The 15,878-nt window shown below is 51.8% G+C and overlaps 1 protein-coding gene across 1 annotated transcript in view; it reads right to left on the reverse strand.

Moving 5' to 3' along the window:
* mn1b (meningioma 1b) overlaps window positions 1-14,983 on the reverse strand; it is a gene marked incomplete at both ends in the record, with an annotated part of 15,767 nt that extends 784 nt beyond the window's left edge. Inside the window, one exon of the mRNA XM_084457401.1 lies at window positions 11,365-14,983. Within this exon, the coding sequence (XP_084313527.1) occupies window positions 11,365-14,983 (3,619 nt within the window). The remainder of the gene's footprint in view (window positions 1-11,364) is intronic.
* Window positions 14,984-15,878: the final 895 nt, after the last annotated feature.

Raw genomic sequence — 15,878 nt, forward strand, 5'->3', positions numbered from 1 at the left:
TCCCTCCCTCCCTCCCTCCCTCTCTCTCTCTCTCTCTCTCCCTCCCTCCCTCCCTCCCTCCCTCCTCTCCCACAAAGTGCCCAGGGACGAGAGACGGGGGGGGGGAGGGGAGACAGGAGAGGAGAGGAAGGGAGAGGGGGAGGAGGGGGAGACAGGAGAGGAGAGGAAGGGAGAGGGGGAGGGGAGGTCAGTGAGGAGATCAGCGGTGTTGGTGTTGGTGGTGTTGGTAAGGGCCAGCGAAGGCCAGAGGGTCTAGTCATGTGCACCTCAGCGCAGCAGACGACCACGCCGGGGCGAACCTGTACCCCGCCTCCCCCCCCTGCCCCCCCCGACGCCCACCCCCAGCCCCGTGCCCCCCCGTCGCCCACACCCCAGCCCCATGCCCCCTCCAGGGCGCGCTAGCTGGGCACAGCGGGGTCCACGCCGGCCTGGATAGGCAGCCAAGCGTTCCCCCGGCTCCACACTGACGCACGGCAATCTGACAACAGCGCCTCGCAACACACACCGCCGCCAACCACCACCACGGCCACACACTCACCAGCCCTCGGCTGCTTCTGCTACACACACACACACGCACGCGCACGCACACACGCACACACGCACACACACACGCGGCCCCAAAACAGACCGACATGGCCGCCGGTCTCATATATGCGAGGACAAGGAGTGTAAACATGCAGTCAAAGCAGGAGCTCAGCTTACACACACTCAGCCCTACGCAAACCCCTGTGACATGTCAGGAACACACACACACACACACACACACACACACACACACGGACAGATACACACCCACGCAAATACACGCAAACACACACAAACACACACTCAGCCGTACGCAAACCCTCTCTGTGACATGTCAGGAACACACACACACACACACATAGACAGATACACACACACAAACACACACACACACACACACGCACACACACACGGACAGATACACGCACACAAACACACACACACATGGACAGATACACACAAACACACACACATACAAACACATTTTTATTAAATTAAAAGGAAATTAGCAATGATGTATGTTCTACAAATAAATATGATTGTTGCCAAAGTGTTCCAGGCAGATTTAAAATGTCCCTGTTCATTATTTAAATTCTAAACACACTGATTTACTTAGAATGGTAAAATTTTCCTTTTACATTACATTACAGCTAAATCACTGTAATGTAATGTAAAATTAAAACACCCAAGAAAATATATTTCAAAATCTAAACGTACAGTAGAACTGGAATGATCTAGAAAGTTCTCCAGCACATTCACCAAACACACACCCTGACTGGGCCATCCCTGGACACGCCATGGTAAAAACCACACAGCAGAAGATGGGATTTTTGTGGAAAATCGGCACGCGCCACTTAAATGTTAAGCATTATTCACGCCGGAGTGTTCGTTCAAAAGTGGAAACGCTTGGTGTGAAATTCTACATCACACAGACCGAAATCCCAAATCACTGTGACATTTTACAAGCTGTGGAATCTTGTTTTTTCTCTCAAACCTATCTTGTTAAGGCCGTTCAATGACTCGCATTGTGTTGCTAGCGTGGAATTCATATCCCCAGTAATATCTCACTGAGAGGCTCTGGGTGTTGAGCATCTCCAAACAGAGCGAGAGGAGTTAATACCGAGAGGACCGGCTAAGCTGCGCCACAAACACAGTTAAAGATCCTTTAACCACATCACAGTCGGGCGGGATTACCACCCCGATGCGCTCGCTGAACGCGCGTCTGAACGCCATACACACCTCTGTATCCGCTCACAGTGAGGGTGTAATGCCTGCCTGATCTGCACATATGCGCTTGAAGAGCCGACTTTTCTTTCTTACACACACACGCACACACACACACACACACACACACACACACACACACAGCCTGACACTAGTGCACATGCTACTCCGCCCTGCTCGGTAAACACGGACTCTGTAAACAAGGTAGGGCAGAAGGACAGCACTGAATTATCCTAAGCAAATTACGCGGAAGAATAAATCAATAAATCAACAAAGTTAAAATGTTTGGGGTGGCTGCTATCAGTTTGACTAACGAGTGTGATTTGAGGCCGTGTGTGTATAAATAGGGTGCTGTGTTTAATCTGCGTCTCTGTGCGTGTGGATACACTGAAAGAGAGGTGTGTTCAGAATATGACGTGTGTATGTGTGTGTGTTAATGTGTGTGTGTTAGTGTGCGTTATGCGTGTGTGCGTGCGTGCGTGTGTGTGCGTGCTTGCATGTGTGTGTGTGTTAGTTATGCGTGTGTGCGTGTGTGTGTGTGTGCGTGCTTGCTTGCGTGTGTTAGTTATGCGTGCGTGCGTGTGTGTGTGTTAGTTATGCGTGTGTGCGTGTGTGTGTGTGTGTGTGTGTGTGTGTGTGTGTGTGTGTGTGTGTGTGTAAGAAAGAAAGTATTTGTGTCTACTGCTCGTCTTTTCGGAGCCAGCTCCTCAGAGCCGTCACATTGATTTCCCAGCTCCCAGAATCCCATGCGGCGGCCCTTTTGCCCCGTCTATACCGAGCTCTACTTCCATGACGACACTTCACCTTTGACCCCCTGCCCCCCAGGGCTCAACCCCAGCCTCAGTGAACACAAACCAGCCCCATCAGTCTGCTCTGCTCCCTGACAAAAACACCCAGAGGCCTTTGCTCCGATGACAGTGTGTGACTTCAGGGTCAGATTCCTTTCACAAAACAACTAGCGCTAGGACCCGGGGGTGAAGGCAGCACAATGCCCCGATCACAATACCCAGATAAGGAGTCTACTTTTTCACAATATCAGAGGGCTAAAAAAAGAAATCCTATCTTCTGTAGTATGAACCCAGATGGTTCACTTTTAAGTCCTCCTCTTTGTGTGTGTGAGAGAAGGCTCCTCCTCTTTGTGTGTGTGAGAGAAGGCTCCTCCTCTTTGTGTGTGTGAGAGAAGGCTCCTCCTCTTTGTGTGTGTGAGAGAAGGCTCCTCCTCTTTGTGTGTGTGAGAGAAGGCGGGCCGAGCCCGGCGCCTCGGGTTGGACGTTGGAAGGAGAACGTTGGCTATTGGCCCTTCCCCGGTCATGTGACCACAATGAGACGGAATAATAGAAATATACCCCGTAGTAGGCAGGCATGTGTGTGTGTGTGTGTGTGTGTGTGTGTGTGGGGGGGGGGGCTATGGGGAGTGTAGCAGCAGTATGAACCCAGGTATCCCAGGGTGGCGTCAGGGCCCAGGGCCGGGGGCTAGGGTGGGGGGTTGGGGGGCTAGGGCCCGGGGGTTAGGGTGGGGGGTTGGGGGGCTAGGGCCCGGGGTTAGGGTGGGGGGTTGGGGGGCTAGGGCCCGGGGTTAGGGTGGGGGGCTAGGGCCCAGGGCCCAGGGTTAGGGTGGGGGGTTGGGGGGCTAGGGCCCAGGGCCGGGGGTTAGGGTGGGGGTGCGAGGCATGTGAGGCCCTCTACGACCCCTCCGGTCCTCCCCACTGCTACACTGTGACCTTTCCCTCAGAGCAGAGGAGGGAGGGTATCGAGGAAGGGAGAAAGGGGGTGGGGGGAGGGGGGGGGGTGCACCAAATTTCTCAAGCGAGGGCACAGGGGTTATTTTGGTTTGAATTTCCTCTCTGTTCTCGAGCAGTGGAAAAAAACTTGCCCAGGCAGGCAGTGTGCCCCCACTGCTCCTCACCTCCTCTCTAGTAGTACGTATGTACACACACACACACACACACACACACACACACACACACACACACGCACACACACACGCACACACACACGCACACACACACACACACACAGACACACACACACACACACACACACACAGACACACACACACACACACACAGACACACACACACCTCCCCCTCAGGCCGCAAGACGCGCTTAGGAAACTAGACACAAATCGGAACACAGGAAGTGATTTAGTGCCTCCCGCATAAATCAAAAGCCCATCCAGGAACTGTCCCCCATGTCATCCAAGTAGGTGACATATTGATCTACTTCCAGGCTGTGTCTATTTGGTTTGCTACACACACTGTTTATGTACAGTATGTTTCGGCACATTTGGAAACCTCAAGCCGTCGTGAAAACAGCGGGAATTAAGGGATTAGGAGCATCTGCTGGAGAAGGCCTGGTGAGGGGGGGGCGGGGGGGGGGGTGAGGGGGGGGGCCCTCGACTCGGAGCCTCAGATGCAACTCTGGCCGTGACTCCATCTGCATTTCAGCTCATCGTGGAGAAATTTGTCTGCACTGCCCCGGACTAAGACAAGTTTTGCTTTTTTTTTCGCCTCATGTTAGTTCAATTAGTGCGTCGATGACTAGGATGTTAATTGCCTTCCTTTGGAAATCAAATAAATATATTGTAATTGACGCTATTATAATTTGGTGTATGAATCATCCCGGATTTTTGAAATATGTTTAATTTAAATAAACATCACATACTACAGTATGTATAACATCTAAATTACTTTTTTGTGTACTTTAAAAAGCGGTAATTGTGTGTGTTGAGTGTGTGTTGACACAGAAATAAATTTATTGTTTGCTCATTGAGATCATTGAACTTGATTAAAATGTCCATATTACCGTTTCGAAAATCTAAATAAAACCACAAAAAAAAAACTTTAGGAAGAAACTAAAAAACTAAAACACATCTATTTTGGAGGAGAATGCGGTGGGTCCAGGTGAAAGCAGCTGGGGGAGAAAATGAAAGAATTCTTCTGCTCTTTTACGCTGATGCAAATGACAGCCATTACCAACACTCTCTCCCGGAGAGCACGCCTCCGATGGGCCCTGGAAAAAAGGAAAACTTTCCTCTATCTCTCTCGTTTTCTCCATCAATCCATCAGGCTGTGCTTCCCTCTCCCCAGAGAAACTGCTCCGGTGTCATAACTCATTTGTCAGTTTTTCAATACAAATTAAAGATGCCTGACTACTACCTGAATGCCAAATAACATAACTACTGCTGGCGGCATGACAACCACACACGCGCACACACACACACACACACTCAGGATCAGTACACCTCTACTGAACTGTATGAAGTATTAGTCTATTTAATTGAGCAGGACAACTTCCACTCCAGCTACGCCATCTCAGCCTGGGGTGTAAATGGCTGCACACAAAAACCATTAGTTATTTCTAGAGACTTGCTAAACGGACGTCTTTGTCGGTCTCTCTGGGCATTGGCCAAACAAGACCCTGGACATTAAGGAAACGCGTCACACGCGCCTAAACCGGAGGCCTCTCCGCCCCCCAAATCCTGTCCCGTGCGTCTTCCCTCCTTCCATTCCTGGCGCCCTCCGAGGGGAACATTCACCGCACGCTGAGACAAGTTTTGATTTGATTTCATCGCCGCCTCCCCAGGGTGAAAAACAGAACGCCGGGACGAGCTGCGATTCTCAGCAGTCAGAAAGCCAGCGAGCGGAAGGCCTCACGCCTTTGTTCGTCCTTTTCTCTCCGTCGGTCACGACCGCGACGCTTTGACGTGCCTCCCTTCGCTTGTCGCTAGCGCCGAATGACGTCTCGCGCAAGCGTGCGCTGCACGACGTACACCCTCACACACACACACTCACACACGCAAAACTCTAACACACGCACTAAATATTAAGACAGAGTTTCAAATACATACACAAACACTTTTTGTTCTCTGCTGCAGCATCGACAAGAAAGGTAAACGTTGGACTGACTAAGAATGGAGTGCGTTCGTCCAGTCCAGACGCCAGAGCGGAGGTCTCAGACTCAACGCCTGAGTCCTGGTCATCATCAATCACACGTTAAGCGTAGAGCTGACAAATCCACACCATCGCGGTTCCATGTCTACTAACCTGCCCTTCATCCAACATAGAGACACTCCTGATGAGTTTTCCCATGATCCTCCAGTTCTGACTGATGAGAGTGAACAGAGCCATCTTTCCACCCAGGGGACAAACTCGGAGAGAAAGGAAATAGTGACATTTTGAAACGACAAAAAGGAGGAAATCTCCAAAATATAGACGATTTAATTCACTTTTCACCACATAACACTGTCGTATTTACCAGGTCCGAGACGACTCTGACACACACACCTCACTGCTGTCTTCCAGTCCTGCTGTATCTGTCAAAAACCAAGTCAACTGACTGGAGGTGCCCGAGGATGAATAGGTACCTTCAGAGACAATATTACCAGAGCTAATTGCTATGATTATGATAATGATTACTATTACTGCAGTACAGGCATGTATTGAAGGTGTGATGTGTGTGCCGTGTGTGTGTGTGTGTGCGTCTGCGTGCGTGCGTGTGTGTGTTGTAATGACGGATCTGGAACATGGCCTGCCTCAAGCCGTTTTTAGTTTTTTTTCTCCATCCGAGCAAATGTCAATCAAATCTTATTTTGCTTTAAGAAAAAGATGGCGGACATCGAAATTACTCATGTGATTTGTGTGTTGTTGTCGTCGTAGTGAAATGTCAATATGATAAGTATGATTTGAATGGATGAACGGAGGTGGGGAACGAGGGAGCTCTCCCAGGACTGTTCTTTAGCTAGAATGCCAATATGCCTGTTGCTTTGGATTAAATTGCCTCCTAACAAGAACCGAGAGCTATGACAGGATCCCTCGACTACGTTCTACCTGTCAGACACACATCCAACCAGTCTAAGTATCCTAACATTACCACAGCTGAATAAAACACCAAACTATTTTCACAGGAGATTATCAAAGATTGCCATCGTTGTGTGAACGTGATGAGGACGTCCTAGATAAGAATAGCAACACGTTTTTGATATGTGCTTCAAACTGAGTTCCAAAACACTGAGTCAATTAAAAGCAACTGAATCATTTCCTATGACAGCGAGTCACCCGTTATCAAGAGGGCGCACATTCCACACAACCAACCGTCAGAGAGAGAGAGAGAGAGAGAGAGAGAGAGGAAGAGAGAGAGAGAGAGAGAGAGAGAGGAAGAGAGAGAGAGAGAGAGAGAGAGAGAGAGGAAGAGAGAGAGGAAGAGAGAGAGAACTAGGATGAGAGGATACAAAAAGAGGAAGGAAAAAACGCACAAAAACACCGGAACTATTTCACTCACTCATTAAACGAATTACACCTCAGTTTGTGCTTCTTTCCAACTGCCCAACTGCCGCGACGTTATGATCACCGCTGGGAAAATGGAGGTCCTCTAGTTCTCCAGGCCCCGACGCCTATGGCGCACATTACTGTCACCGCGCCCGGGTGAATGGCCTGAGCAGCGTGCTATCACACACCACGGGCCAAGCGCGGGTCCGGCGGGGGCCATTACAGGCGCACATATCACTCTCTAAACAGGCACAGAGGGACCGCGCCGAGTGAGCAGGGTGAAAAGAAACCAACAACACAGAAACGCTCGGGCCCAACAGGCCGAGACGCGGCCGTTCGGCTCCACGTCCGCCGAGGCTCTTGTTCGTATTGTTTGGCGTTCGACGCCGCTGTCCGCCTGGAGGCGTGTCTACGGACGGCGCCGTCTGCTCACAGAGGTCTGTGGTGTCAGAGTAACGTCCCCAAACAGCGCCCTGTTGACGTCTCCTCCCTGTGTGACCCTTGAGCCTTGCTACCATGGCTGACACTGCAGGAGCAGCCATGCCAAGCACACGCGCACACACACACACACACACACACACACACACACACACACACACACACCTGTTCCCTTCCCCCACAGTCTCACCCTCCAATACCTTCACTGTCGTACCAAGGCCACGGTCACATCCCCCTCCACACACACACACACACAGACCCACAACCTACCTCGTCATAACCCACCTGGCTTAATTATTAATAATTAAACTCAACTTCCCGTTAAATACTGAGTTGTCTATAAAGTGCCCAATTAGCACAATCACTCAGGTCTCACACGATTCAATCTGCCACAGGAGAGATCCTCAGATCACAGACCCCCCCCCCCCACCCCCCCCCCACTCCAGTTCTTAGAACAAGAAGTTTTGACAAATCTGTCAAACATATAAGCATACGACATCTATGCAGGTGTCACATGGCCGGCTGAATGATAGAGAGAGAAGGATAGGGAGGGGTAATAATATAATCAATAGTGTTAGCCTAGGATAAATATGTTTAGCAATATCAATACAAACTAAAACAGCAATATAATACTAATATGGATATGCATACTAACTAACTAACTACTTTACAAACTAATAATAATAATAATAATTATTATTATTATAGTTATTATTACAATTATTGTGATTCCTATTATTATTAATATTATTATTATTGTTGTTTTTAATATTGTAGCAATATTAATGTGAATACTAATATTCCCGTTTGTTAATATCGTTATTACTAATATGATTTTTATTGAGACCACCTATCAAGTAAGCCAATAATCTTATTTGACATTGAGTGCATGGTTCTTATAATTTAGTGAGTTTCCATGTAAGCATCCGCGATTCAATCTGAAAATCCACCAAATTCGCCTCCACCCTTTTTCATCTGCAGCACTCAAATGAGAAAGTGTCAGGAGACGTGATTTGTGCTAACTAGCTATCGATCGCGCCTGGACGGCATGCTAGGCTGTGTGTGTGTGTGTGTGTGTGTGTGTGTGTGTGTGTGTGTGTGTGTGTGTGTGTGTGTGTGTGTGTGTGTGTGTGTGTGTGTGTGTGTGTGTGTGTGCAGGGAGGGAGGGAGGGTAGACTAGACTACACTGGACAGCACAACGGTGTGGTGTGTGGAAAGAGAGGATACTAAATTGCTGTGGCGATCCTGGCCTATACATTCTCAATCTGCCGCTTAGGGAGAGATATCCTCTATTGAGATGTAGATGATTTTTCCACAGACGACCCGGGTTCGAGTCCCTCACCTGCTGAACGCTACAATGGTGGCGGAGGGGGTGTGAGACAATTAGATGCGTCCCTAAGGGACTTGGTAAAGTGAAGCGGGCTGTCCAGTAGGGGTAGTGTAGTGATCCTAGTCTAAAGGATAAGCACTAAATCCACCATTCCAAGGACATATTTTTTCCTTTGGCTATTGTAAAAGGGAGTGAGCGAAAGCAATAGGTTACACTATGGTGTTGTTGACGGACATAAGATAAAGAACAAACTACTGTGGATCAGTTGAAACGCAGACGATATGAAGCCAGAATATGGATAGTGGTTTGACTGCGCTGCCTCTTAAACAATGCGCCCTGCGCGCTGCGCCCTGCGCGCTGCGCCCTGCGCGCTCCCCTCCCCTCCCCTGCGCGCTCCCCTCCCCTCCCCTGCGCGCTCCCCTCCTCCCCTGCGCGCTCCCCTCCCTCCCCTGTGCGCTCCCCTCCCTCCCCTGCGCGCTCCCCTCCCCTGCGCGCTCCCCTCCCTCCCCTGCGCGCTCCCCTCCCTCCCCTCCCTCCCTCCCCTCCCCTGCGCGCTCCCCTCCCCTCCTCCCCTCCCCTGCGCTCCCCTCCCCTCCTCCCCTCCCCTCCCCTCCCCTCCCCTGCGCCCGCAGTTAACCAGAACAAAGAGACCCTGAATGCGCGCTGGGGGCGACCTATTCACACGGAGAGAAAAAGCCTTTCGGTGGCTCCTCTCTGGCCGTGGCGAGTGAATTATGCGTGTTTCTCTTATGCGTGTTTCTCAGACACACCATTGCCTTTTTTTGCCGCACTGACTAGCATTTGGTCTATAGATTTGATAGCGTCGAGAGAAAAGGGGCGAAGCTTTTCGGAATATGCAAGAAATTGAAGCAGAGGGGTTTTGCACGGAAAGTTCGAAAGTGGATGAATACGGAAAAACTTATGATTTAGAAAGGAAATGCTCAAAATACATTTGATATTGGCCTATATTTGCTATATCTGGAATAAACAGTCCAGAAAGCAACGTAGAGATTTGGCGTTTTCCTGACCATCTTCTTGTCTATTAACAGAGCTTACCCTCGACAACCAATAATAATAATAAAAATAATAATAATACCAATAATAATAATAATAATAAATATCCTAATAATGACAATAATAATAACACAATTAATAATAGTAATAATAATAATAATACTAATAATAATAATACAGATTATTGCCGTTTAGTCTGACAGACTATGTTATATATTGTCTATAAAGGAAACATGCAAAGCGTAGCCTATACCCCACCACCGGTCAAAGGGAAAAGGCTAAAACGATTTGGTGATATCTAATATCAGAGTGAACTTTTAAGATCAATCTAGACTAGACTACCCTGAAATACGTCCATTGGAATACAGTAGATTGCAATAAGCATACTGACATTATTTCGAAATATTTCAGCAACTTCTCTTTAGACTACACAAACTAAACTACATTTTGGCATGCTAAAACATTATATTATAGTCTATAATATAATATAAATATAGATTATATATTGTAATTTGTACTGTAATTAGTAGGCTACAAGTAGTTGCAATAATCCACCAATAGGCTATTTATATCATTAGGCTAACATATGTATTAAGCGAATAGCTTTTAAAAGTTTTTTAAGGAAACAAAAAATAAAAGTCTAAATTAAATGTAATAGTTTATTTCATCATGTATTCCCATCATGTCCGCCCCCTAATGAATGCACTTCCTCCAGCCCGCATTATCCCCGGGTAATAACAAAAACAAACATTTCCACAGAAAGGAACCCCCGCTGCGAAAACGCATCTCCTCAAAAACCTATTAATCTTCTCAGTGTAGTTGTTCACCCTGAAAACCCAGATAAAGAACCGCAGGAAATGTTTACTTTTCTCGGTCTGTTCCTCAGAAGTCCCTCTAAGACGGAGAAATCCATAAAACACACTGCAGGAAAAAGTCAAGGGCTGTTTTAAAAACAGCGATTCCAAATACCAACAAAATACCACCAAATGTGTCCCTATCTGCGTGGTGCTATGATGAGGCGTATTTCTAACGCTATTAATCTATGAATGTCTGTATGAGGCTAATCATAAAGACGAATAAAATGCAGAGATATAGCCTATTTTAACTTATTTAAAACACGATTGACTAAATTCTTCTTCTAAATAAATAATACTCTGATCCATTAGCCACTAAATAGCAGCCCCATCGGTCAATGATGAGGGTTTTTTGCGTCTCTATTAAATGTATTGATAGAAAGACAATAACAAGCACAACAGCGACCCTGTCTATTTATACTGCATTTGTCTGCCTCACAAATTAGAATAGCAGCCGAAACATTGAGACCGTGCAGATTCTTTAGACAAGCTTTCACACACACCTTTCTGCTTATTCAAAGAGCTGCACAAGAGCCGCACATAGAGATATGAATTAGGACTAAGGACACTCACTATGAAGTAGTCCTGTGGCGTGGGGAGTGTGTGTGTGTGTGTGTGTGTGTGTGTGTGTGTGTGCGTGCGTTCTCTCATACAGGCAAGAGAGAATAATCCCAGCCGACCACCACCATGACTGTGGATCACATTAAATTACCTTCTTTGCCGTTGGCCTGGTTCTTTGTTTTTTCCCATAATGCCATGGCCTTGTCATCCTCCGGCCCATCCATCATGGCCTTGTCGCTGGGCACGTACCAGGTGGCGTGCTGCTCTGCCATCAGGGTGTCAAGGTCAATAGTGCCCATTGAGCCCTTCCCTGCGTCCGGGCTGCAGCTCGCCATGTCATTGTCTCCGTTCTGCGAGGGGCAGTCTCCTGCGTTCTTCTTGGCGTTCTTGACGGCGAGGGGCTGGTCCTCGGAGATGCTGAACTGCTGGCGCTGGAGCTGGATCTGGGCCTGCAGTATCTCCAGAGGGTGGATCTCGTCCTGGCCGGACGTACTGGTCGGCGTGCGTACCTGCTCCATCCCCGGTGTGCCCGGGTGACCCGCCCCCACGCCCCCCGCGCCGCCCCCGCCGCCTCCCGCGCTCAGTCCGTAGCCGTCGGGCGTGGAGGTAGTGTGATTGGCGATGCCCATCCCGACCGTCTTCTGCCCGTTCATCAGGCCGAGCTCCCCTCTCTGCAGCTTGGGCGAGCTGGTGACCAGCGGGCTGCGACTGGGCTTGGACCCTCCGCCCGCGTCCGAGCTCGAGGACACCTCGTCCTCGTTGCTGTAGTGGGCGCTGACGTCGTCGGGGAAGTCCACCCGCGGTGAGCTGCCGTCAGATTTGGTGACACTTTGAATGCCACTATCCAGAGAGGACATCAGGTCCGCCTGGTCCCCCAGCATCAGGTCACCTCCCTTTCCCCAAGAAGGGGATGGGAGGGGTTTGTCGTGGGGCGTTCCCCCACCCCTCTCCCCAACGCCGGCCGAGGGGGTCGGCTGGCCTGGACTCACAACAGGGTTGCCGCTGTCAGAGGGAAAAAAAACCCCGGGGCTCACATGACCACTGTCTCTTTTTCTCCGCCCTCTCCCTCGTCCAGTCCCTGTTGCCGCTTTCCCCTCATTGCCGGGGGTAGCGTCCATGTTGTAATTTGGGGAGAGGGCACTGGCTTCCCCCTGCACCGTCTGGATTTGACCTGCAGGCTTAACGTTGCTATTCCCGGTTCCAGGAATCTGGCCGTTCTGGGAAGCGCCGGTCTGAAAATATTCCGGCCCAGGACCACTGCCAGTGCCGTTAGCCGCCGCCGCCGCCGCGCTGCTATTAATGTCCTGATCCGTCTGGCTCAGTTTTCTCTTGCCCTCGTTCTGGTTCTTCTTGTTGAACGTCACGTTGAGGTTGGGGGCCCCCAGGCTAGCGATCATGTTCTGGCACGCCGTGGAAAGGGCCGCCAGGCAGCTCTGCCCGAAAACATTGTCTTTAGTGCTGGTTTTGCTGAAGTTCCCCAGGGAGAGGGCCCCGAGCTTGCTGACCGAGGAGCGCTGACCCGGGGGGAACTCGGACTGGGGGGGGTAGCTAACCGGCGAGGTGTTCACCCCCTGGGGGGCGTTGTGTGGCGCCCCCTGACGGTTGGCGCCTCCGTAGGGAAACGTGGGTTGGGCTCCCATGGGGGGGGCGGGGAAGTCGGCCGGCCGCCTCTCCGTCGGGGCGTTGGGGTGACCCACCCCGGCGCCGGGGGACTGCATCTGGGAGAGGTTCCCCATGTTTCCGCCGAACTGGGAGTGCATCCCGGGCGAGTGGAGCGCCTGAACGTGTCCGTCTACCGGTATCCTCATGGGTTCCTGCATGCCCAACCCGTTCATGCCGGGCCTGAACATCAGGCCGGCACCGTTCTGCTGCAGGCCCATGTCGTGGGCCCCGGCTTCGCCGCCGGTCCCGCCCATGCGCCGCGAGATCATCTCCCCCGGGGGAGGGTGGGAGCCGGGGAACCAGGCGTTCTCCTGGGTCACGTGAGCGCCCTGCTGCCCCTCGAACCCGGGCATCCGGCCGCCGCCGTCCCCCCGGTCGAAGCCCGGCTGAGGCATGCTCCCGCCGTGGACCATGGGCCCCTGGGGGACGTCGCCGTGGTGACCCAGCTGCTGCAGACTGGGCTGACGCATCCTCTGCTGCTGGTTCCGGGACGCCATCTGCTTGATCATCATGGCGGCGTTCTGGCGCTGCTGCAGCGACTGCTGCTCGGGTCCGGCGTGCTGGAGGGGGCCCGGGGGGAAGCCGTCGGACCCGGGCGGGGTGAACTCGCCGGGGAGCCCCGGGTAGGCCGAGGGGGAGAGGTGGTTCTCCATGGCCTGGGCGCTGTGCATGCCGCCGCCCCACGTGGCACAACCCTCCCCACCGTGCGCGTTGGGGAACTCGAACCGGGGCCTTTTGGCCATGTTCATGTACGGGGAGTCGAAGTGTTGCAGCCGCTGGTTCGGGGGCTGTTGGGAGGGGGGGGGAGGCGCCGGCTGTTGCATATTAAACATCGGGTCTCCGTAGGGGTGCAGGCCCCTATTCTCCAGTCTGTGAATGGGATATTCAAACTGGTTGTGTTGCCCCGGCATCATGACCCCTCCGCCGTCCAGCATGTTGGGGTTGGAGGGGGCCGGCTCCGGTTGGGGGGGCCGGGGCAAACCAGGGGGGCAGTTCTGTCGGGCTATCAAGCCGGCCTGCTGCTGCTGCTGCTGCTGCTGCATGAGGGGGTGTCTGACATTCACCCCTGGACCCTCCATGCCCACGGGCACCTTGCGGCCGTTCCCGAACCTCTCGAAGAACACGCCGTGCTGGGGGGCCGGCGGGGGCTGCTGGGGCTGCGTGGGGGGCTGCTGGTGCCCCTTGGTGATCCCCTGCATGCCCGGGGTCCGGGGAGGCATGGCGGGGTTACCCGGGAAATTCCCCCCGCCCACCGGCCTTCCCGCGCCGAAATGGGGCAGCTGGGACTCGGATTCGGACGGAGAGAACACGGGCACGTCGAAATGCCCGGACGGGGGATCGCTGGGGAAGTTGTACTCTAGTCCGTCCACCGCGCCCTGGTTGGGCATCCGTCGGGGCTCAAGGCCGTGGGACTCGGAGGAGGAGGAGGACGAGGAGGGGAGGCCGTGGAAGGACGCGGCCCGGTTAGGGGACTGGTCCAGGGGGAGGCAGGGGGCCGGGACGGCGTGGTTGCCGCTAGGGGGGCCGTGGTGCTGGAAGTCGGGCATGTTGCCAGACCTCTGCTGCTGCTGCTGCTGGGAGAAGCCGTCCCCCGCCTGGCCCTCGGATAGGGGGTCAAAACCCTCTCCGAAGCCCTGCTGGGGACCCATGCCGTTGTTGTTGTAGCCCATCAGCCGGCCCCCGTGCAGGCAGGAGGAGCCCGGGTCCGGCCCCCCGAAGCTGCCGCTGAAGTGAGGGTGGTGTTGATGGGGGTGAGATTGATGGCCGTGCGGGTGGCCTTGATGAGGTTGCTGGTTGTTAAAAAATCCATGCATGGGTCCCTGTTGCTGCTGCTGCTGCTGGAGTCCGCCGCCCGCGTGCATGTCCGAGTGGCCCCGCGGGTGAAAACCCCCGTATTGCTCCCCGTTCATGTTCATATTAAGCCCGAGCATCGGCGGCTCGTTCAGAGGGCCCATGCCCGTCTCCACGGCTCCCGGCGGGCCTCCGGCATGAAAGCCGGGGCTTTTATAATGGGAGCTCATGCTCAGCCTCGGTTGGTTTATGTTTCTCTCTGATTGGCCAGGGTTTCTGCTATTAATCTGAGAACCAAACTGCTCCAGCCCAAACATACTCTCCTACTATCAATCCCACATGACAGCCAGCTCGCCTGGCATCGGCGGTCTGAGTCTGTCTCTGTTTTTTCGCCCGTCTCCAAAAAAGAGAAAACGAGACGAGACGCCTCCGATTGAATTTTCAGAATGTTGAAACGTTCTAAAGGAAAATGTGTTTCACATTTATTCACTCACCCATTAAGTGTTTTGCGTTTCAATAGCTTTTCCAACTTCACCGTCGCGGAAAAATGAAAAGGGAGCGGACTAGCTGTCCAAAGACGCACGCAAGTGGACTTGTTCGTTCCCGTGAAGCCTATTTGCGCGATTAGGCTGTATTCCTTTCGTTTGCAAATTGTACAAAATAGATAGAACTTTCAATGCGTGTGACTTTCAATCAATATCATATTCCAAAGTTTTCTGCGTGCATTTCTTCTGTAAAACTTGAGAAAACCCGTCTCCCTTTGGCTACTTCTGATGAAAGGTAGAAAGGTTCAACAAAAATGAAATGGGTCGATTAATTTCCTCGTCTAATTCATTATTCCAGTTCATAGTCAAATGTCCCAGGACAGCCGGTTTCGAGTGTCTGTTGACGAACATCCCATTCTGTAGACGTCGCCTACAATAAAATCCGCCGGCAACCTGCACAGTTGCAATAGTGTCTCTTGGTTGTGGTTTACACCCAAACTATGTCCAACAGTTTTCGTTCATATGGTAAAATAACGTTCTCTAAACACGACAAAATCAAGTCTGAGAGAAAGTCCACCGGAGGTAAAATCCAGACCAGTTTGGAACTGGAGAAGCGCTTTTACGCGCAATTGTCCCCCGAGTCTCGGGCGCACATTACGCGCACTCCACCACCACGGAGCGGCTTAACAACATCCTTCACTCGGTCCTGGTCATATGCGGCTAACCC

The sequence above is a fragment of the Borostomias antarcticus genome (assembly GCF_949987555.1).
Source record: "Borostomias antarcticus genome assembly, chromosome: 23".
Classification (NCBI taxonomy): Eukaryota; Metazoa; Chordata; class Actinopteri; order Stomiiformes; family Stomiidae; genus Borostomias; species Borostomias antarcticus.